Here is a 21,845-nt window from a genome sequence, read left to right as displayed (position 1 = left end):
AAGAGGAAAGACGCGAAAATGGCCAGAAATCGAGGAAGGGCGCAGAACAAAGCACTCTAAAAAACGACGCGTTTTTTATCTCGTTTGCTTCGTCGGCTAGTCTCGTCTCGTCGAGTGTGTGTCTTCTGTTTCCTCTCGCGTAGCTTTTTTGCGCGAAAAGTTGAACTAGCGTCGCCAGATACACTCTCGTGATTCTCAGCGTCACGGGAAAACACCAGAATCCTTCCGGTTTTCGTTGTTTCTGCCTGAAGCCTTTCAGAGGAGATGAAAAACTTCGATTTATTCCTCACATAGGGGGACAAAGCGGAGAAGAGGTAACGAGGCTCGCGCGAGGCCTACGCGGAGAGAGGACCGCCTGTGTCTTCTCTCTCTCTTTGTCTGTCTCTGTTCCCTCCTCTTTTCTCTCGTCTCTGCACATTTTCGTTGTTTTCTGTCTCTGCGAGTCTACAAGCCAGCGGCGCGTCAGCCGAGGGCGATCTCAATCCTCATGCGAGAGTCCACGTGGAGACGACCTCAAGCCGCCCCCCTCGTCGTCTTTGTCCTTTTCAGAGCCGCCTCTTCTTCGCAGCGAAAGCAGAAAGCAGTCGTTGCTTTCGCAGGCGGGGAGCTTTCTGACTTTTCAGACTGAACGGGGGACTAGACAGAAGGAGGAGAGCCCAACGCAGCGTTTGCCACTATCTTCGCGCCTGCATGTTGCTCGCTGCGGCGTCTCTTCGCACCTGAAAGAAGAGAGACCGAGGCCGGAAAGAAGCAGTAGGCGGTAGACAGCAGGAGGAGAGAAGAAGAGAAGGAGACAAGGAGAGCCAAGGAACGAGGAGAGAAGAGCCGAAGGAAGCACCGGGGGGGGGGAGAAGGAATAGCGAGACGAGGAGAACAGGAACCGTAGAGCAGGAACCAAGAGAAGAGGAGAACAAGAAGAAAGGCGAGAACAGGAAGAAAGGCGAGAACAGGAAGGAAAGAGAGAACAAGAAGAAAAGAGAGAACAAGAAGGAAGGAGAGAACAAGAAGAAAAGAGAGAACAAGAAGGAAGGAGAGAACAAGGGCATTCGACACACGTTCGAGGCACAATGAGGGAGAGAGGAACTTGAAGACAGATCACAGAGGAGAGGCGTCGCCGCGAGGGTCTTCCAGCCGGCTATGCTTTTTCAGAGACTTTTTTCAATTTCACATCCAGAGAATGGAGTTGTCCTTCCAGCCTCATCCTCAGGGTACACCTGTGGTCGGCGGGACAGTTTGGTTCAACCGAGACGTCGGCGGCATTGTCTGCGCATGCATTGTAAGTCTCTGGGGAGACAGCTGCTTCACTTTGTGAAGAGTCTGGCTTTGACGGAGAGAAGCGCACAGACAAGTCACCGCGGTGTGGAGAGCCTCGGGGGGGGGGAGGGGGAGGAGGCCTCTGGTCGATTCAGACGAGACGAAGCTGTCTGCGTTTCGACATCCGCCTCCCGAGGTTTTGTGTTCAGAGGCGAGCCGGAAGTCACTCGTCAGTTCGCTGTGTGAAGAGGGAGACGGCGACCCTCGCAGAATGCTCGCTTTCTTTTTCTGTGCCGGCTGCTGTGGTCGCGGGGCTCCTGCTTCTGTCTCTAACAGGGACAGGAGAGAAGGAGACAGAGGAACGAATGAGAGGCTTTTTGATGTCACGAACGGCAGAAGAGAAAGAGATTCATAGGAGTGAGGAATAGAAGGGAAAGGGTAAACAGGTCAGTTCTCTTCAGCAAGCAGAAAGACGAAGGAAGAGTCGATCCGAAGACCTTCGCACCCGTCATCCAGAGCTGCTGATGTTTGGCTTGTCTGTGGTTTTCGAGGGAACATAGAAACAGGCCGTGGACCATCGTTAGAGCTCTGTGGTGTTTAAAGCTCTCTCTGAGAGTCTGAGAAAAGCTGCATTTGAATGAGGTCCTCGAGGGCGTTTTGTCTTCTTTTGCAGGCTCAGGCGACCATCTTCTTCTCGTGCTACACCGTATGCACTTGCATTTTCTTCAGGTGGTAAGAAGTCGTTTTTTCTCTAAAATGCACTCGAAACAGAAGCTGTTTCTTGCTCGTTCTTTTCCATGCAAGGTTTCGATGTCCAGTCCTTTCGTTCCTGCTCGTGGTTTAAGCGCTCTGCTGCGCGTTTTCTCTTGTTATAACTCGCGCCTTGCTTTTGACGCTTCTCACTCTCCTTGTTCTGTCGCCTTCGCCTCTTCTTTCCTCCCCTTTTTTTTGTTTGTTCTGGTGCCTGCGTGTCTCCACCACTCTCCCCCCCTCTCGCCTCTTGCGGGTGTCTCCCTTCCTTCCTTTTCTTGTCGCTTTTCCTGCACAAGTGTCTCCAAGTTACTGCCTCTTCTTCAGTCGTTCTGTCTGTTTGAGTGACTCTGTCTCGCCTCCTTCAGTGCTCGTCCTTTCTTAACTGTTCTTTCTTCTTGAACTGGCCAAGGCCCTCTGGGGTGGGCACCCGAACTTCTCCTTCCAAAGGCTCTGTTGCGCGCGTTAGAATGCGGCATCTCTCTCAGCGATGGAGTGAACTTGGTGATCTCGCAAGTCGTTTCTGCGACGTCAAAGACAAGGTCTGGGCAGGTGACCCACAGTCGCGCGTCAGAACGTTTTCGGTTTTGATTTTTTGTCTTCAGGACGACCCTGGGCCTCTCTCGGTACGGACTCGCACTGCTTCTTCAGCTCGTGTCAGTTCTTGCGTCTCTCTGTCACTTGAAGTGTCTCTTCTCGGATCCTGGAGCTGTTCCCTTTCTCCCTCTCCCGCCGGCGCTCTCGGCTCCTCCCGCGCCTTCTGTGTTGTCGAGGAGCACAGGGCGCTCGACTTCTCAAGAGACGCAAGAGCCGACATGGAGAAAGAGCTGCTCCGAAACAGAGTCTCCTTTCTCCAGAGAGGACGACTGGCCAGACGCAGACGACGAGGCAAACGGCATGCTCCTTCGTCACTCTTCGTCGCGGGATGGAGCAGCGGCGCCTGCTCGCTCTTCTGCTTTCGGAGCTGTTCAGACGGAGACAGTGATCTCCGTCTCTCCGGAAACAGCTGTGGGGTCTGCAGGGCCTCGCGGCCGATCCGGAGATCTGCGCGGAGACAGCACGCGCGAAGGAGAGGCGAGGAGAGAGGAACAGGGCGAACGAGAGGCCTGTGACTTTGCGGCAACGGACACCGAGTTGAAGAGCGAGAGAGAGAGAGATAGGTATACCTGGTTGAAGCTCGATAGAACCAGCGTGGAAAGCTCTGCAAGGGGAGTCTCTGAAAGCAGTTCGTGCTGTCGAGGGTGTTTTCGACCTGGTCGGAGAGCAAGGAGAAGAGAGCTGACTCAAAGGTCTCAGACATTTTTCGACGACGAGGCGCCTTGCGACGAGGAGAGTGATCGACGGAACAACGGGGGACTGCATGCGCGCCACAGAGAAGGGGAGCCGCGGTCAGAGACGGTTTTGAAGGCGCTGGGAGATGTAGAGGAAGAAGGCGAAAAACGCGCGAAAGAAAAGAAAGAAAAATGGATTTTGAGAGCTCGGAGACAAGTCCACCTTCTCCTCCTCGCGGGGCTTCCTGGAAGTCTGCGCCTGCTCGCAGGTGCTCTTGTCGCTCTTCTTGTGGCCGTGAAAAAGGCCTTTCTCTTCTTTGCAAGTATGTGCCTGCAAGGGAGGGGAAGAGAGAACGATTGCTCCTCGGCCTTGTTCTTTCTCTGTGGTTTCCTCGTTTGGAGTTGTTCTGCGCTCTCTTGTCTCTTCTTGTCTCGGCCCTCTCCGTTTCTTCGGTGCTTCTTTCGTCTCCGGCCTCTCTTCTGTTTCGCTCTCGCTTCGCGTTCTTCTGCGTTTCTGCTTCCTAGGTTTCGCTTCAGTGTCGAACAGCTGTTCTCGTGCTTGCAGGGACAGAGACTGCAGCGACTGTGTTTCTGTCTCGGCCTTCTGACGGTTTTTGTGGCTGTGCCTCTCTGGAGCGTCTGAACCCATTCCCCTCGCGTTGTTTTCTCGGTGCCCTTCACCCTTCACTTTCGCCAGCCTCTCACTCTGTCGCCCCCACTCAACCACTATGCGTGACGCCTCTCTCCAGTGTTTCTTCGAGCGCTTCCATTTCCGTTTTTTTCAGCGTCGCCTGCCTTCGCCTTCGAGATGCCTTCCGCCGAGGAGAGCCTCGAGCGCGGCCTCCACCCGCCGAGTTGCCGCAAATGTTGCAGCCTCAAGCCGGCGCGCGCCCACCACTGCTCTGTCTGCCAGAGGTGCATCCTAAAGATGGACCATCACTGTAAGCGACGAAGGCAAGGAGAGAAGGGAGGCAAGGGAGAGAAGAACAACAAGAAGAGAGGGAAACGCGTAGGGGCGAAGAAGAAAAAAGAAGGGGAAAGAAGAGGCAGAACGTGAAAAGAAAAGTACGTTCTGCGAAGGTCCGTCTGTGAGGCTGCAGCCCACAGGAGGCTCGAGAACCATGTCGAAAAGCAGCTACGCGTTCGTATATGCTCATACGTCAACAAATAAAAAGTTATACACCAGCATCTACGCATGCGTCGAATCACAATTATGCATACCTACAAATATGCATGTAAAGTGTTGTATTCATAATTATATATAGCGACGTAGAGGTATAGATAGAGACAGAGTGAGATAGGGAGACCTAAATAGATAGCAAGAGAGAGCTACGCTTACGTAGATAGATAGATACGTAGATAGATAGATAGAGAGATAGAGAGAGAGAGACCTTTCTACGTGAGAGGGATTTGTGTAGTGTTGTGTCTGACTCAATGTGAATCTGTGTTTCTTTCGCCTGTCGTCTTCTGCGCAGGTCCTTGGGTGAACAATTGTGTCGGCCAGACAAATCAAAAGTTCTTTCTCCTCTTCCTGGTCTACGTGAACGCCATGTGCACCCTGTGCATGGGGGCCCTCCTCGTGCGGACCGTCTCCTTCTTGCAGGAGCAGCCGCCGCCCCTCCCGCCCGGCTTATATTCGAAGACTTTGGGGGCCGGGTTCGCAGGTCCGAAGGACAGCTGGTTGGCCAAAGGAGAAGAGAAGGAAGAGCGAGCGCCGGCTTTCGCCGAGCCGGGGCGACAGGCGGAGCAGACAGAGAAAGTCCCGTCAGTCTCTACGCTGCAGCTGGACGATCCTGAGGAAAGCGAAGGTGGGGAAAGGGAGAAAGAGGAAACAGAGGCAAAGCGGAAACGGAGGAGTCGAGGAGACGAAAGCGAGCCAGACCTCCGCAGCTCCCCGGACGCAATCCAGAGCCGGAGGCGAGGCGGAGGCAGACACCAAGGCAGCGGCGACGAAGGAGAACAGAGAGAAGAAGAGGAACAAGAGAGAGGAGAAGAACAAGCGAGACAAGAAGGAGAACAAGCGAAAGCAGAAGAAGGAGAACAAGAGAGAGACAAAAACGGGGCGACGCTGCCAGAGGAGCGTGGAGGACTCGGCGCGGCAGAGGGAGAGAGAAGAGAAGATGGAAAGGAAGAGAAGAAGAAGAGTGTCATACCTTTCTCAGCATCGAGAGATGCTGGAGAGGAGGCAGCACAAAAAGAGTCTCCACCTGCGCCGTCAGAGTCCTCAGAAGAGAGAAGTGGAGGAGAATCGGAACCACCCGTCACTCGCGTGTATCACGGTCGAAGGAACTTCCTTGCGCTTCCCAGCTTAACGCGGGGTCTGGATGTCTTGTTGGAGCACGCTGCTGCTGAAGAGGCAGGCATCGGAGGCTCGTTTTTCAGAAGAGAACAAGCAGAGAGAGATCTGAGAGAAGACAGCAGAGAGGCAGTGGCGTCCTTCTTCAGTCAGAGAAGAAACCGAGGAACAGCCGATCAGACGTCATTTCGAATCGTTCGTGAGCCTCTCTCTCTCCCGGTACGCGCAGGAGAGAAAAGCCACAAGCCAGAAGCGAACAGAAGAGAGAGAGAGGAGGAGAGAAGAAGGAAAATAAACAAAGAGGAGAGACAACGCAAGAGAAAAAAGAAAGTGAGGGGGACCTAAGTTATTCGAACTGCGTTTTGTGTTGCTGTCAGATCTTTTCTCGCCGACCTTCTCCTGCCTCTGTGCCTTTCTCTTCGCGCATTCTTGTTCTCCCTGCTTTCTTCTGTTTCTACCTTTTCTGTCTCCTCTTTCCAACTCTTCTTTCGTTTCTCTCCGTTCCCTTCTCCACGTTCGCGTTCTGTCCTCTCCTTTGTCACTAACTCATCTTTTTCTTGTCTGTCTCCTTTGTTCTTGCAGTGTAACTTGGAGCCTCTGGAAGCCGTTGCATGCATGGTAAGGAAGCAGTCGCAAATGGCAGTAGCCACTTGGTGAGGCGAGAGACGGCGAGAGGTGCTCTACCGAGAGCAACGGACTTTTCATTCTCCAGAACTCTCAAAGTCTCTTCAGTGCTCAGTTGCTGTTGCACCTGTTTTGGTGAAAGAGGGTCTCTCCTGTCTCTTCCTCTCTCCGCTGCTGCGTAAAGAAGTCCCCCACAGAGACATCCGACGTCTCTCTGGCGGCGTTGTCATTTCTGTTTTTCGTTCAGCACTCTGCGTGCAGAAGGCGTCAGTGTCTGCGTTCACTTTCAGTTCTGTGGGTCGCGTCTCTGCTCTTTCCTTCTTTGTTCTTTTCATTTCGACGCGGGCGTCCAGTGCTGCTTTCATTCGCCCTGTCCATCTACTTCCTTCGCCTTCGTCGCCGACCTCCTCTGTGTTCTGATCATTTTGAATTCGTTTTCTCTTTCTTCTCTTTTCAGTTCGTTTTCATGTTTGCCTTCGTCTTCGGCCTCTTCACACTCATCATGTTTTTCGACCAGCTGTCGGCGATTCGCGCGAACACCACAGGTGAGTTCATCTCGGTCTTGGGTTCACAGGGAAACAACGAGGGGGAAGAAGGATCTACGGAACAACACAGGGAGAGGAGGAGAAGCGTCAGTTGCGGAGAGTTAAACTCGCAACTTTTGACAATGTAAAAGACAAACTGGCGCGTCTCCTGTTTTTTTCGCCGAGACACGAAAGAAGGTGTTGACGACGATCTCTTGCGCTGGCAGAGCATCGTTAAGAGGTGAAACTCTTTTGAGAAATATAACCTCTCGCGTGTATGCAACTGTTGCGTTTCGCCTGTACGTCGCAATGCTTCGCTCTTGCAGGCATCGAAATCCTGAAAAGAGAAACACAAGAAACAAGACCTCTCTCGTCGTCCCTGGTCGATGTGTGTGGCGCTGCTCCGTCTTGGCGGTGGTAGGTCGAAGTGAAGCGTTTTTATAACCTCCCCGATTTTCTCTGTCTCGCTCGGCTTTCTTCTTTCTTTAGGTTGTGTTCTCGTTTTCTTCCTCCTATCCTCGCAGTCTCGCTTCTCGTTCTGCTCTCTCTTTCTCGTTTCCTCTTGCCTTCTGCGTCTCGTCTTCTCGCTTCATCTGTTCCTCGCGTTCCCTTCCACTCGACCGTCTTTCGGGTATGTCCCCCCTCTCTTCCGCCATCGTCGCCTTCTCTCTCTCTCCTCTCGGCATTCGTTCAGGTTCCTGCCTGTCAATCGCTTTTTTCTCGCGCTTCCTGACGAGAGCGCCCACCCGCCTCTGCAGCTCTACTCTCTTCGCCGTTCTCTCCGCCAGGCTGTCTCTCCTCTCTCCCCTGCGCAGGAGGAAGCAGTGGAAGCGGCGGCTGCATCCATGGAGTCGAGCACAGAACCTGTCGCGAGTTTCCGCGAGCCAGCGAAGGAAGGAGAGGAAGAAGGGGAGAAACAACAGCGCGAACGACGCGTCCAAGATGCTGCTGTCCCCGCTGTCGCGTCTGCTCCACTCTCGCCTCTTCCCTGACGCGACGCGGCACAACGGCAGCCAGGGCAGCCAGGACTCCGAAGTGAAACTTCCGCTGTCCTTGAAAGAAACAATCGCCTGCGTCGCCCGTCTCGCTCCCGACTGACAACGCCGATGTTCATCTCGTGTCTCGTTCTTCTTCACCTCTCTCGTCGCTCTCTCGTTTTCCAGCAGGCCTTCTGCTGTTTTTTTGGAACGCCCAACTTGGGGCCGCCCTCGACTTTCAGCGACGACAAAACGGAGCCGAGGCGGAGTCTGTCTCCTCTTCACCACCAAGAAAAGTGTATATGAATATATGTAGGTATGTGACTGTGTAGGCATGCATGCATTTGGACTTTTGAGGATCTCTGGGAGCCCAAGTGTTGCTGGGCATGTGGAGACACATGCAGACTTTTCCTTCCCGTAGTTCTCTTTAATGTGAGGCAACTCGGAAACCAGTTCTCGGAACGATTCTAAGACACACACAAGAAAGTGTACCAGCCTACATATATATATATATATCTTTTTCCATGTGTATGTATGGGGATATGGGGCTAGAGAGGCAGTTTCCATGCGCGCGCGTGTGTTTGCGTTTTGGAGCATTTTTTGACGTGGTCGAGGATTTGTCTGGTTGCTGTTTGGCTCAGTGTTACAAGAACGAGGAGACAAGGGCAGGACTCATGCCTTGATGTCTCTCGTGTGTCTCTTCTTCTTTTCGGAGGCTTGCTGTGTCTTTTCTCGTGCGTCTTTTTCAAAGACGTTGTTTCAGCTTTGTTTCCTCGTTTGGGTCGGCGCAGTGCACAGGCGAGAGACGCGCCGCCACAGTCGCTGCGTACTTTCGCCGTCTGCATACGCCTCCGGTCTTGTCAGGAGTCTAACGCGACTCTCCGAGGCAACTTTGCCGGTTTTCTCTGGGACGATGCGTCTCCTGGGTGTCGCGAACGAGGCCACCCGCTTCCTTCGATTTTTCAGTGTTGCGTGAAAACTCTTTGTTTCGGAAAATTGCCAACGTTTCGCCTCGAATGACCAGGCTCTTTTCCAGGGGGGGCTCTCTTGCCCACTTCTCACGTGGAAACAGAAAGTCGACAGACAAGTCGCTCTCTGCTGTAGATACAGAGCAAGCGCGAAAAGAAGAGCTACATCTGGAAGAATAAGAGCCGAAGCTTTTCTTTGAAAGTCAGACGGAGCGGGAAAAGACAGCGAAAAACTGTGGCAAAACACAGCTGGCGAACCGCACCTGCCACACATTCACATTATATATATATATATATATATATGTACACGGAGAGTTCCCTTGCGGGGGATTGTATTCGACTGTGATGTCGGGGACGGCTTCTGAACAAGATCAGCTTTGCGTTTCGGAGGGAGGAATTGTTCCTTCACACCCCGTTGGGCAAGGAGCCTGTCTGTCCACCCTCTTTATCTCCCTGTACGATGGTCGCGGTTTTCGCGCGAGGTAGTGAACACACGACGCGCAGAGGCGAAGGGCCTCCATGACAGAGAGTGCCTGCGCGTCTCGGCGTCTCTTCGTCTTCTCTGAGAATTCTAGAAGTGGATGTCTTCAGGTTTTTGTACACAGCGTCGAGTGACTGGAGTCTGCTTCTGTCTCATGCTACTTCAGTGGATATCGCGGCACTGCGCTCCCCAAGACCGCAAGAAACTCAACGCGAAAAAAGATGACAGAAAACGTGAGGAAAGAGCGCCTGCGTTGCCTCCTCAAAAGTGCAGAGACTGAGGGAAAATGTAACGGGGTGCTTTCGAAGCTTCTGCGAATGCTGTAGGCGCCTGAAAGCGAGGAGAGAGCAGAGAAAAACTCACTTTTCTCACAGAGAACCAAGAGGGAGACCACCACAAAAGGCATTCCGAAAACGACAGACACAGCCACTGGTCGTCTTCGATCTCCAAAAAAATGAATCCTTCTCTCCACAAATATAAATGCACAACCTTATGCATATATATATATATATATATATATATGATACGTCTATGCATGCACGATTGTCTATGCATAGCATATATATATATATATATAGTGTTAATACATAATTGTGTGTATGGAGAGAATTGGTTCACGTGCGTTGTGGGGCACTGGCTTTTGTGTGCTCACTCGTGTTTGGAAAAAATCGGCTTTCTTCGCGAAAGCTCGAGAGGCGAGTCTTCTTTGCAGCGCCTGAACCGTTTTCCGCGTCCGGTTCCTCCTTTTTGTCGCCTTTCTCTGCGCAATCTTCGGCGCAAGTCTCCCAGGGATTGGGCGCTGCATGCGCGAAGTCTCCGCCCAGCTTCAACGAACGCGAGCCCTCTGCTCCCTCAGTTCCCTCAGCTCGCAGGTGCCGCGATAGCTGTCTCGTTTGTGTACGAAACAGAAGGAAGTTGAAATCACCAATTATCACCTGTTTTCTCGTCCCTTCTTCAGAAAAGGGCAAAGACGTCTCGAACCTGTCTGGTCACGGAACCGTTTTTCTCGCTTCGAGGACCGAGAAGAAGTCTCGTGTGGGAGACCTAACGACCCCCTATACCCAGAAAGAAGAGATAATTTCTTCATCAGAGAGAAGCAGAAATCTCTCTGACGACGACACAGTTACGAAGAGACACCGAACATGGACTTCTCTTTCCACGAAAACACAATTTTTTCGTCCGAAGAAAGTCATCCCTATTTGCCTCGGATCAGAACCCCTGTGGCATGTCGCCTTGGTTCTCGCCCCGCCATTCCCTGGCGTTTTCTTTTTATCGCCGTCCTCCTTTTTTCTCTTCCACTGCCGAGTGAGAGAGCATGCATCCCTGTGATTCTGAACGAGCCTACCTCTTCCAGGCAACGTTCTGCATCTCAGTGTCTGCTGAGGGTCTCCACCCTCTATGCAGCCCAAAGGATCTCAGAGTATCCAGTTCTCCTTCATCTTCATTTCACGCACTTCCGCCTCTCCAATTCTCTCCACTCCTCGTCTCCTCCCGCTTCCCCCTCTCTCTTCTTCTATCTGTTCCCTTCACAGCATGCCTCGGCTTTTTGCCAAGTGCCACTGAACGCGTTCTCGGGCGCTGGTCCATCTCTGGGGTTCGCCCGGTCTCGTTTTCTTCGGTTTCTTGCCCGTTCGCTTCTTCTTCGCAATTCGGTCGCCTTCGCGTCTGCCTCGGCTGCGAGAAGCGCTTCTTCTCTCGGAGACAGGAGTGTGGGGTGCGGCGCTCTTTCGCTGGTACGGGAACAGGCAGGCCGAGGAGGGGACGCCCACGGTGCCAGTCTCCACCACGACGCCGAACCCCGAGGCCGAGGGTGGTCGCGAGCCCTGCGTCCCCCCAGAAGACGGCGCAGACGCTGCAGAAGAAGGAGGCGCGGCCGCACCGTGGGGCAACGAGGGAAGAGAGTGAACACGAACAGAAGGCTGCGCGCTGCCGGGTGTCTCCTCAGTTGGAGCTGAAGCGGCGCGTTCCCCTCGCTGACAGGCGCGAATTCGTGCTTCTTCGAAGCCCTCGAGGTCTCCGTAAGACGGCACTGGGCGAGAGGCCCCGAGCTCCGGAGGTCCGCCAGGCCGACGCGACGAGCTGCCAGACGAAGAGAAAGGCGTCTCCAGCTCTCGGTCTCGAATGCCTTCCTCCATGGGATTTCCAGAACCTGCGAGAGATACCGAAGTCTCTGGCGCGTCTCTGAACCCCACAGACTCTTCTCCGAGCCGACCCACAGACCCCACAACCTTCTCTGTCTCCGCATGAACGCTCCCTCTCGGCACCCAGCCTCCCCCCCCGCCCACCTGTGGCGATGCAGAAACCGACACAGACGCAGAGACAGGGGGAGGAAGAGAAGCAGAGCCGGCGGACGACAGAGGCCCTTGGCGCGGCTTTTTCGGCAGGCGATACCGTCGGTCTCCAGGAGGGAAGACGACGGGTCGAGGCATTTTGAATTCTCCGGGGAAAGTCACAGGAGCCAGCTGGGGCGAGGGACCTGCGCCTTTCGAGCCAATCGGGACGAAACTGCCTGCTTCATCCAGGCGCGTGCGCCGCGGAGGCCGCTGCCCCACACGCCCTTCGCTCGCGCCCAACTGGAGCCCAGAGACAGACCCCGCGCCCAACGACTGGGCCGATGGTTGAGGAACGCCCTTGGGCGCCTGAGACGCCCACGCCGGTCGGGTGCTCGAGCAAGAAGGCCCCGCAGCTCCTGCATGCGGAGCTACGAAGACGACTCGGTTCGCCTCCGCGCCGCGGCCCGAGCCTTCGCGGTCGACGCCGGCAAGAGGTCGACGAGACACCTCTTCAGAGGCAACGGCCACAACGGCCTGCTGGCCTTCTCTCTCTCTGTCGAGTTGCCCGGGGGCGAGGCCCACGGAGAATGCCAAACTCGACAGAAACTGCGGCTGCGCAGAAAGGCCTATCTCCTGCATCGCGCCCACGCCTCCAGAGGGCCCTGAGGAGACCGGCCCTGACCCGCCCGCGCCCTTGCTCGAGTGGTGGCGATGATGTCTCCTCCGGCCGCGGCTGCTGTGTTGCGCCGCAGAGACTGCAGCGGAAGAGTGCACTAGAGCAGATAGCGGAGGCGACGCAGCTCGCCCCGAAGAGACAGGGCCAGTGGCGGAGCCACCAGTGGAAGAAGACAGAGGTCCAAGCGAAGGGACAGACCCGGCAGCTGCGGTCGACGAAGACGACCTTCCTCGCTTCTTGTGCTCCCTGTGGTGGCGGCGATGGTGACTCGTGCTGCCTCTGTCTCGCGAGGCCTGGCCGGTCTGGGCAGACGCATGCAAAGAATCTCCGGAGGCTGGAAAGCCCGCAAAAAGTGAAGTTTCTCTCCTTCCTTCTTCCTTCCCCAGTGTCGACGGCGCCCCACACGGCGACCGCGCAAAAGGCGCACCCACGCCCGGAAGGGACTGGTTTGCATGGGCGGCGGCGCCCAAGACTGGCGACACCGACGCGCTGGGGGCGCCGGCAGCGCCACCCGAATACAAGCCGAGTCCGGCGCTTCCCGACGCCTCGCCGAAGACCAGCGGCGGAGGGTATCTGAGGGCCTGTTGACCCAGCTGTGGGGCGCCTGCATTCGCCCAGTGGGCTGAAGGCTTCTTGCCGGGGAAGTGTCCCGTTGGGGGGGGGCCGCGGGGCGAAGGAGACACCTGTGGGGACGCAGCTGCAGCGTTCGCAGCGTTCGCAGCGTTTTGCGCAAGTCGCCTCTGCATGTCTTTGTACTGTTTCCTTTGTCTGCGCGTGTTGCTCGCGTGCCAGCGATTGGCGCGCGGCCGCACACATACCGGCTTCCCGTCTGAAGTCGTGAGACCGTACCAAAGATCCGACGGGTTCGCACACAAATTTATCACTTTGTCATCGTCTCTGCACTTGTGGTTCACTGTCCCCTTCGTGCTCTCTTCGCTGCTTGCCGGACTCCCGCTGGAGGCGTCGTCGTCGCCAGCCTTCCGCCCGCGCCGGTTACCGTCGGTGGCGGGGCCTGGGGCAGGGAAGAGCGCAGACAGGAGAGACTGCGGCGCGTCTTCGACCCCCGACAGCTGTCTCCTGGCCCTCCTGCCCGCGCACCCGAAGGACCCCACGAGGCCTGCGTCTCGCCGGCCTTCTTGCGTTCGAATTGCGAGGTCCGTCGCCAGGAGGGGAGACGCGAAAGAGTCGGTGGGCGGACTCTCGAGCTTCGCCTCTTCGGCGTGCGGCACGGAGTCTCGGGATGAAGAAACAAGGCCTTCAGCTCGCTGAAACGCGGCACACCGACGCCCATTTTCTCCGGACTTCTCCCGCATGGCTTCGGCGCGGCTCTTGACCAGCCAGAAGAAGTCTTCATCCTCGTTTCGCGCGGAAGAGACGCCCGAGGGGCGAGCCGGGGCACTGTGGAAGTGAAGCACAGGCCGCTCAGAGTCGCGCGCACTCAGCGGGCCCCACGTTCCAGTTCCCTGTGAGAGACATGGGAAGGCTGTGAACGAAGACCCCACACCTGAAGGAGACAAAAAAAGTGAACGACACGCGTGGAGATAGGACATAACGCATGCGTCTCAGGTGCAAAGAAGAAACGGGTCCCAAGATGTCTCCTCCAGGAAAAACGATGGAAACCGCAACCTCTCGAAAGGCGAAATACCAGCGTCTTCCAACTCCTCGAATCTTGAAAACGAAAACGAGAACGAAGCGAGGTACACACAGAGATTCAGGACAACATCAAGTCAAAGTCACGAGTGAGTGTTGACATGTCGTGATGTGTTTTGCATTCGAGTCGTTGTTCGATTCTTTTCATGTGTGGATGAAAAAAATGAAACGGTTTCTGCTCCGTAAAATCGACAAATCTGAAGGTGGAAACAAACGTACTTGCGGCGCTCATCTCTTCGAGCTGCATCAAAACCTCTGCTGTAAGTTTCACAGGGATTCCGGAGCCAACAACTTCTCTTCCTTTGCTTCTCTGGTGTCCCCGTCGGCTGCCAGAAACATGTCTGCCTCTCCTGCTTTGTTCGCCGCTTCTCGTCGTCGCGCCGTGGCTGCGAGTCGCGCTCTTCTGTCTTCGGTGTCCCCGACCTCCGGCGTGGGTCTCTCCGACTGCGGTCGCGCCTCCAGGCGCCGGCTCCAGTTGGGCTCCAAAGCACCTGGGGGCTCCGTCGCCCGCCTGCGGCTCCGCCCGCGCACGAGACAAAGGCACTGCAGTGTTGAAAGCCACCGCACTCGAGGCGGACGTGGACCTTCGCATGTAGGGAGGCGCGTCTGGGTCCGCAGTTCGCGAACATGACACAGACACGAAATACGAAGAAGTGTAAGCCGCCAGGGAAACGTCTTCTTCGCCGAGGCGACCCTCCACAGCGCGGCCTGTCTCCTGTACGCTTTCCAAAACAGCTGCATGCACCGAGTTCCCCAGAGCAGGCCCTGCAAACACAGAGTTCTCTCCCGTTCCACGAGTGCCTGTGAATCTGCCCGACTCTGTCGACCTCCCACACCTCGACACGCCAGCTTTCTCAAACCTCACACCCTCTCGGTCTCGTCGTCCTACGGCGCGGGCGTCTTCGACCCCCCTGTCTCCTCCTTCTCGCCTCCGCGAAGGCGCCCCCCCGCACGAGAAGAACTGCGAAGACCCGCTGTGCTGGTGGTGCTGGTGCCCAGACCCTCGCGACCACCCACGCTGGGCGCTCGAGCCCGTGGAGCCCAAGGCCCCTGAACGCGAGTCCCCGCCTGCAGCGAGGAGACAGGAGTCTCCAGAGAATCCTGCCGGCATGTCTTGAGACGCGGCAAATCTCTCGCTTGGAACCATCACTCCGACACCTGCCGGCGTGTGACTGCCGCTCGCTCCACAGCCCCGTCGGCGCTCAGCGCCTACGCCTCCGCGTGAACCGCGCGGAGAGGCTGGACGCGGCTGTTCCGCCCCACTGGCGTCGCGGTCGCCCCCCGAAAGGGGACTGTCTCCGTGGGAAGTGGAGACAGACAAGTTACTGGAGGCACAGCCGGAGGAGGTGCCCGAGCTGCCTGAGACGCTCAGCGCGGAGGGTGCGAGAGGGGAGGGCATTTCGGAGACACTCCCTACGCCCCCTAGACCACAGTCGCCAATGGACGTGCTGCCGACGCTTGCTGCGCAAGTCGAACCCACATGGTGCTCCGACAGAGATGGCGGGAGATCACGCGAGCGCGGAAACACCGACAGACGGGGCTTCTCGGGACTGCTTTTCGAAAAGCGCTTCTCAGAATCTGCTAAAAACGAACGGCCCTCTTCAGACAAACACACGTTTTCACATGAAGCAACGCCTTTGGAAAGACCACCGCGTTTCTCGCTCTCAGCTTTGGCACACTGGACTACCGTCACCTCTGTCCCGCAAGGGGTCTGGACCTCTGAAGCTCGAGGGGAGACAGTCTCCGAGCGTCGCCGCGCGCGCGAACGACTCAGAGACAAGTCCGCGTCTCCGCTCGCTTCGAACGGGGAGTTGGGACCGGAAGAGACATGCGACCCAGCGTGAGAAAGCAAGGCGCCTGACGGAGGCAGAAAGGCGTAGAAAACGAAGGAAGGAGATCGGCCGGACTCCCGAATAAACAACACACCACTTGCCAAAAACAGCTACCTCTCTGCTCAACATCAAAGAGCTTTACACTTTTCAAATGGGCACACTCCCCACACACAAACCTGCATAGACTGAAGAAAATGCCTACGTCTATTATATACACATATACATATAGATACATACATATATATATATATATATATATACACATATGTACGAACCGATGGATGTATGTATACAGTCGCCCAACGTGAGCAAGTGATCATAGCGGTGAGTGACCTAGTCGCGAACTACGTTTCTTGGTGAAAGAAACTGAGACTTGGTCTGCCTATGTGGCCAGTCCAGCCCCGCGACAGCCAACGGCCGGACCGCCCAAAGGCTGTTTCCACCCTTTCTCCCGAGCGTCTCGCAGATTGTACCTGCGGGTGAGGCGACTGCATGCCCTTGAGAGTCCGCCAAGAAGCCGGGCCAGTGCGGCGGCAACACTGCATCCTTGCCGTCTCTTCCAGAGTCTTTCTGCAGGGGGTAGAAGAACCCCTGAGGCCGTGAGGTTGGCTCGCAAGCCTCGAGACGTGACAAAAACGCGCCCTCTCTCGAGAGAGCGTCTTGCACAATGGGTTTTGTACAAACGGGCAGATTCAGACGCAAGCGAAAGAGAGATGGAGACGAACCAGCACGCGAACAAGAGGAGGGAGAGTCTCCAAGTGCAGATCCGGAAGGGCGACGCCTTGCCGGGCCTGACTCCTCTTCTCGTCCTGTCTCAGGCCCTGAAAGAACGACACACAAACGGAAGAAACGAAAACACTGTTTATCTCGAGAGGATCACCATGTGGAGGGCATTCGTAGAGGGGTGTCCAGTGCACAACTGGAACACCAGCATTTGCACAGAACCTGCAAGGGTCTCGTGTTCTCTCAAAGCGACGGAAACAAGGGAGTATGATTATTGGCACAGAATGCAGACGGAACAACTACACTCTTCACACTCGATGATGCATTCACAATGATAGGTAAAAGTTCGAATCAAAGAGCGACCTAGAAAGCGCGTCGGAAAGATCACGCGCGAAGTCACACAGCACCTACTTCGCTCTGTGGACATGTCTTCCACCAAATCTTGGCCGGTCCACTTCTCCTCGGAGCAGCAAGCAGCATCATATCCTTCCTCAGCTTTTGTCTGCTCGGGCTTCCTGCTTTCATTTCTACTACATCCACGATCGCTCTCTGTTCCGGTGTGAGATTCGCGACCTTCCTTGGACAAATCAGGGCTTTCCGGTGCCGCAGCCGTGCAAGTGCGCAGATCGCGACAAGCGTAACGAGGATCCAAGATCGAGCTGGAATCTCCAATATCAGCGACCTCCTCTCCTCCCCCCCCTCCTTCCCCGGCGAACGGAGAGACCGCCGTTACGGCGGCAGCGCCGAGACTGCAGGATTTTCCGCCATCCTGTCCCGGTGGGTTTCCAACGAAGTCAAAGGAACCTTTTCCTTCTTGCGATACAGGCGCAGTCGCGCCGTGGTCATTAATTTGGGAGAAGGGAGGCTCCTTGCCCTCTTGCTCCGTAGTTCCCCGAGGGAAGGAGCAAACAGACGAACACAAAGTCGAAGCGGCGCCTTCAACTGGGTCTGGTGAAGACTGTTCTGCGGATCCGAGCCTCTTGAAGGCGGCAAGGCTCGGGGTTGGGTCAAACGGAGTCTCTCCCTGCAACAAATCCGATCTGGAAATCGGGGTGGCCGGCGGCGACGCAACTGGGCTACGAAACGAACGAACTGGAACTGCACTGGATGAATCTCGATATTCCAACAGATCTCCCATCGCAGCGGCACAGCAGCGAGTTCGGACAACGCACGCCCGCAAAGTTACGGGGCCCGTCTGTCTGGTCTACGGACGCAGACAGGAGAAGGGTGTGCCGTCGAGTGTTTCTGCAGTATCCCCGTCGCCTCCAGAAAGACCCCAATACCGGAAACGCGTTTGCCGAGCCGCGCCTTCCGCACCGAAGCAAAAAACCGTTTCGCAGATTGCCTAAAATGCTAAACTCGAGACGCCAGGTTGCCACCGACACGTGGACCCTTGCAGGAGAACGGACCTGCCGCCACTCGAATCGGTTACAAAGCTTCGCACTAAAAGGCACAGAAACAGAAAACAGATGCGTTTCTACAATACGTCCGCCGCGCAACAGCAAGACACTCACACACACAGAAAAAATTTGCCCGTCTCAAAACGGACTGCGTGCCGTGTGGAAGGGGACGCGAGATTTTTGCATGGATAACAATGAGCAGTCACACATTAGCACTCACGACAGGAGGACCCAAGTCACTCGCACGGGAAAGTGGACCCGCTGTAGCTACACTGCACTGCAAAACCAGTTCTCTGTTGCAGTTTTCGGTCTTCTGGAGCAGACTACCGTCAGCCGTAAAAGACGCACAAGCGGCTTTCCAAAAAAAAGAGCCGCGGCTGCTACCTTTTTGTCCGCTGTGAAACGTAGAGGCCGCCTCACAAGAGTACGCCTGAACACTTCGCGGAATGAACGGTCCGAACGCCGACCGGGGGAGGGAGAAAAACCATAGGCCAGAAAAGACTGAAAAGAGAGAGAATCAGGATCAGCAGACGAAGAATTCTACGAGTATCGTAAACGGCTAAAAAGGGAACGTTTCCCTAGAAAGAGAAGAAACCTTCGCAAAAGGACAGGAAGTTTCTGCTTTCCCGCTTGAGGGACTCGCGTCCTGGATAAACGATGGGGAGACAGGAAACACAGAAATCTGCACGACTGGAAGAGAAACACGCAATACGTCCACGTGTGAGCAGAAAATTTCCTGTGCCACCCGTAATTCATTCGATGAAACAGCAGGCACAATCTCGCGGGCGAAAGTCGGAAAGTTTGTGGACAGGAACGAACTTTCTGGAGCAGGGGTGATGGCAGCGGCCCAGAGGAGTGGGGAGACGACCAGAAACACAAAAAGCGGAAGCGAGCAGGAAAAGATTCAAGAAAGAGAAAAAGCAGCTGCCGTGCACGCGCTAAAACCCAGAAAAAAAAGAAAGTCACACTTTCACCAGAAACGCCATCGCACGAGGGGTGCTGCTCGCTCTCTGCTGTTTGGAGCAGGCGCACCGGCTCTCCGCTGTTCTGCGACGTCCGCCGAAAGAACCGCGGACACCTTCAGAGCGCTGAGGTCTCTTGCAGGCAGAGGTGTCCGCTCTGCCCCCCTCCGCCGGGAAAGCGAGGCAGGGGAATTTTTCGAGGAAAAAAGGTAGCTGGGGATCGTCAGTCAAGTTTCAGCGCGTCGAACTGAAGCCCAAAAAGGGTTGTATCGTGCGAAAACAACGATGTGTTAAATGAGCCGATGCGAACTGTTGAGGGAAGCTGGGAAATCCTTTTGCGTGTGTCGGAAAAACGAACATCTTTTGGGTAGTTATGGTGGCAGCTGCGACGACGACTTCTGTCATGGCTTTAATGGCTTTACACCCGCTTCTCCGTGCTCGTAGCTCGTTGGAACGAGCGTTTTTGGTAACAAGCCTAGCCGTGGAACAAGGCGGGCGGGCGGACAGAGACGCAGCCAAACAGACACGGAACATTGCCAGTCGCTACGAGCTCTCGTCTGATTTGCGAGCGGGGTAGCCAGTCTGTTTTGGGAGCGTAGCCAGACTGAATAGGGAGCGTAGCCAGTCTGATTTGGGAGCGTAGCCAGGCAGTTTCGAGTGGCGTGACTCCCAAGCCGCGCGAAACAACAACGCGTTCCCCGCTGGGACTGTTTTTCGCCATGTGACTAGCCTGAAAAGGTGTCTGCAAGTCAGACAGTGTGCGTACCGTCAGGTAATTAGTCAGGGGGATTTAGCCACAACCCTCGAACGAGCGGAACAAAACGATCCGGTGCAAGCTTCAGGAAGTGTGAAGGAGGTCCACGGAAGCTGGAAAAAACGTGCGGGGGCATTCCCTGTTGAGACCTGGGTGTACGCTGCCGGCTTGCAAACAAATTTGGTAGCGTAGAGGATTCGACAAGCCGCTACATCAATTATTGTCAAACGCGGTCGACCCAACTTCAGCGTGTAAAGCGTAGCATTGGTGCCCTTCGGACCACCATCAAGCGAGGCATCACACGTTCAAGTACAATGGTAAAAGACGCAGAGGTGGTTCGACACGAACCGATGGAGCGCCGATTCCATAAACTTACTTAAAGAAAAAGGGACGGCCTCGCCTTGAGCAGTTTTCCACATCTTCAAAGTGGCGCGAGTGAGACAAAAACGGCAGTCATTTGCAGTGGAAGCTTCCCGCAGCGGGGTGGGTGCGTTATGCGTGAGTCGAGAAAGATGTTCATGCACGGAAGTCACCGAAAGACGAATCTTTTCAAACACAACACACGCCAAACCGTCAATTGCATAATTGCTTACCAAAGAATTCACGAGTGTCCAGGGCGGTCTCACGTGCGTTAAGCGGGTTGTGGAACTATGCAAGCCGGCTATGCGTCGAATATGCTGGAGGGCCTGCAGAAATGGCCGGATGTGTTATTCTAGCGCATACGCTACCCTGTGCAATTGAACGTGGATCCGGAAAACAAAGGCATCTTATCGTTTGTGGAACGTCTGGAGTTGCCTGTGCCCGGTTGAAGGTCCCTGTGAGTTCGCATCCCCCCCTCTATGTTTTCCAGTGGCTGTCTCATCGATGTGGATTGCAACTGGTAACAGTTCATCTGATTTTAAATTTGCATTATCCAGTGGCTGTCTGGAGAAGCACTTGTCGACGCACATTCGATAGGGCATCCAAAACAGGACTGGAAGTGGGAGCAATCTCTGTTCCTACGTAGCAGAACCGTTGCAAACTGGAAAGTGTTTCTGAGAAGCATGGTTGGCTGTAGTTGTGCACACTCGGGCAGTCCAGTTCGAATGACATGAGTTGGAAAGAAATATACTTCTATACATGATCTTCTGGCTTTTGCGAGTCATCGGTGTCGTGCCGTGACTGTCAAAAGCTTGAGCTGGGCGTTGCGCCTTCTCTGAGAGTGAAAGGCCACAAGATTGGGAAATCGTGGATCGGTAACGCACGTGACACGACCTTGAAGATCCTGTCATGTATACCGTCCTCATCTGAACAGGAGGGATAGTCTACGAGGTCAAAAACTTCGACACGCCACCGTTGAAAGCGCAGCGACAGAGACGAACCACTGCTCGCTCCTAAAAAAGGCAACAGAGTGAACCACCCCTTACCCCTTCGTACCAAAAGAAAAACTAGTGCAAATACATTCGCAAGCACGGTGTGCACATGGCACCAACGAGGGAGGTTCAGTGACAACTAAGAATATATGTGCTAAGATGAAGAACCTGTACTTCGATTGTCTTTCTTTCGAATAAACGTGTGCTCGGTGAGCCGCGGCAGACTTCCTGCTATCATTCGAGCTCTTTTTTCAGCCTCACCACACAGACCTGCGTCCAGCAACTTCAGCCGCTCGAATACAGAGCTTCTTTCTCCAGCGAGATGGGTGGCGAATGTGATTCGGTTTGCATATCACTTTCAGTAATCCATATATTACGCCTAGAACATACATCCGGCGTATAGTTGAAAAACCAACATTTATATGCAAGGTGTACAAATATCAGGATATTCACTTTGGTAGCCTGCTTAATGATAGCCTGCGTGGAATACACAGACCGGATTCTTGTCATGTGTTGCCTCCATCAGGCACTGTTCCTCATCCACTCATCTACAAAAAGTCTTTTCTGAGTGTTCGCATTCACTGCAACCTTTGTTAAATGATTATGGAACAAAACAGCAAAGGCTTCTTGCTACAGCCGCTGCATAGTTGTCCTCCTTTTCAGGTGATCAGCTTGAGTAGGACTGGGGAAGATAGCCGCTACGACGCAGGGCAAATCCATCCCTGTTCACATGTCGGCTATGATTACACAGCTCCGTTAGCCATGCTAAGGTTTGCGGGAGAAGAAACTCGAAACGGTTTCCACTGAGGAGCGTATTCCGTTGTCCTTTTCTTACGAACCGTTGCAGGATTGGAGACCCGGAGCTCTACCGGGTTTCAAGTGTGTGCCCTCGACGCGGAAAAACGCCTCATATGAGTGTACTGCGACAGCAAACGAAAAGTGTTCGTCAAGAGAACTGTTCCAGGACCTTTTCTCTTTTCTAAAGAATTCTCATTTTGGTAGGGATCAGGAAAGCGGGCTACGGGGCGGGTGCAATCGCGAAGTCGAAGCATCTGAAAACGTCGGACTGGGTGACGCC

The 21,845-nt window shown here is 54.9% G+C and overlaps 2 protein-coding genes across 2 annotated transcripts; one reads left to right on the top strand and one right to left on the bottom strand.

Moving 5' to 3' along the window:
• Positions 1 to 1,177: 1,177 nt before the first annotated feature.
• Positions 1,178 to 8,003, top strand: TGME49_284170 (DHHC zinc finger domain-containing protein; the record flags this gene model as incomplete). The annotated part of the gene is made up of 9 exons (XM_018781923.1): positions 1,178 to 1,276; positions 1,928 to 1,986; positions 2,610 to 3,598; positions 4,061 to 4,216; positions 4,751 to 5,790; positions 6,154 to 6,189; positions 6,653 to 6,740; positions 7,046 to 7,136; positions 7,414 to 8,003. The coding sequence occupies 9 exons, from the start codon at positions 1,178 to 1,180 to the stop codon at positions 7,709 to 7,711; spliced, it is 2,856 nt and encodes a 951-aa protein (XP_018637730.1). The 3' UTR covers positions 7,712 to 8,003.
• A 1,172-nt stretch (positions 8,004 to 9,175) lies between these two features.
• On the bottom strand, positions 9,176 to 17,437 carry TGME49_284180 (hypothetical protein; the record flags this gene model as incomplete). Its single annotated transcript, XM_018781924.1, has 5 exons — positions 9,176 to 9,475; positions 9,798 to 13,598; positions 13,964 to 15,601; positions 16,050 to 16,397; positions 16,711 to 17,437. 4 exons carry the CDS (start codon positions 17,435 to 17,437, stop codon positions 10,672 to 10,674), a joined length of 5,640 nt encoding a protein of 1,879 aa, XP_018637729.1. The 3' UTR covers positions 9,176 to 9,475; positions 9,798 to 10,671.
• Positions 17,438 to 21,845: the final 4,408 nt, after the last annotated feature.

Source organism: Toxoplasma gondii, chromosome V (genome assembly GCF_000006565.2).
Source record: "Toxoplasma gondii ME49 chromosome V, whole genome shotgun sequence".
In the NCBI taxonomy this organism is placed as follows: domain Eukaryota; phylum Apicomplexa; class Conoidasida; order Eucoccidiorida; family Sarcocystidae; genus Toxoplasma; species Toxoplasma gondii.
The sequence above is the reverse complement of the archived record's forward strand: the minus strand, read 5'-3'. Positions and strand labels throughout refer to the sequence as shown.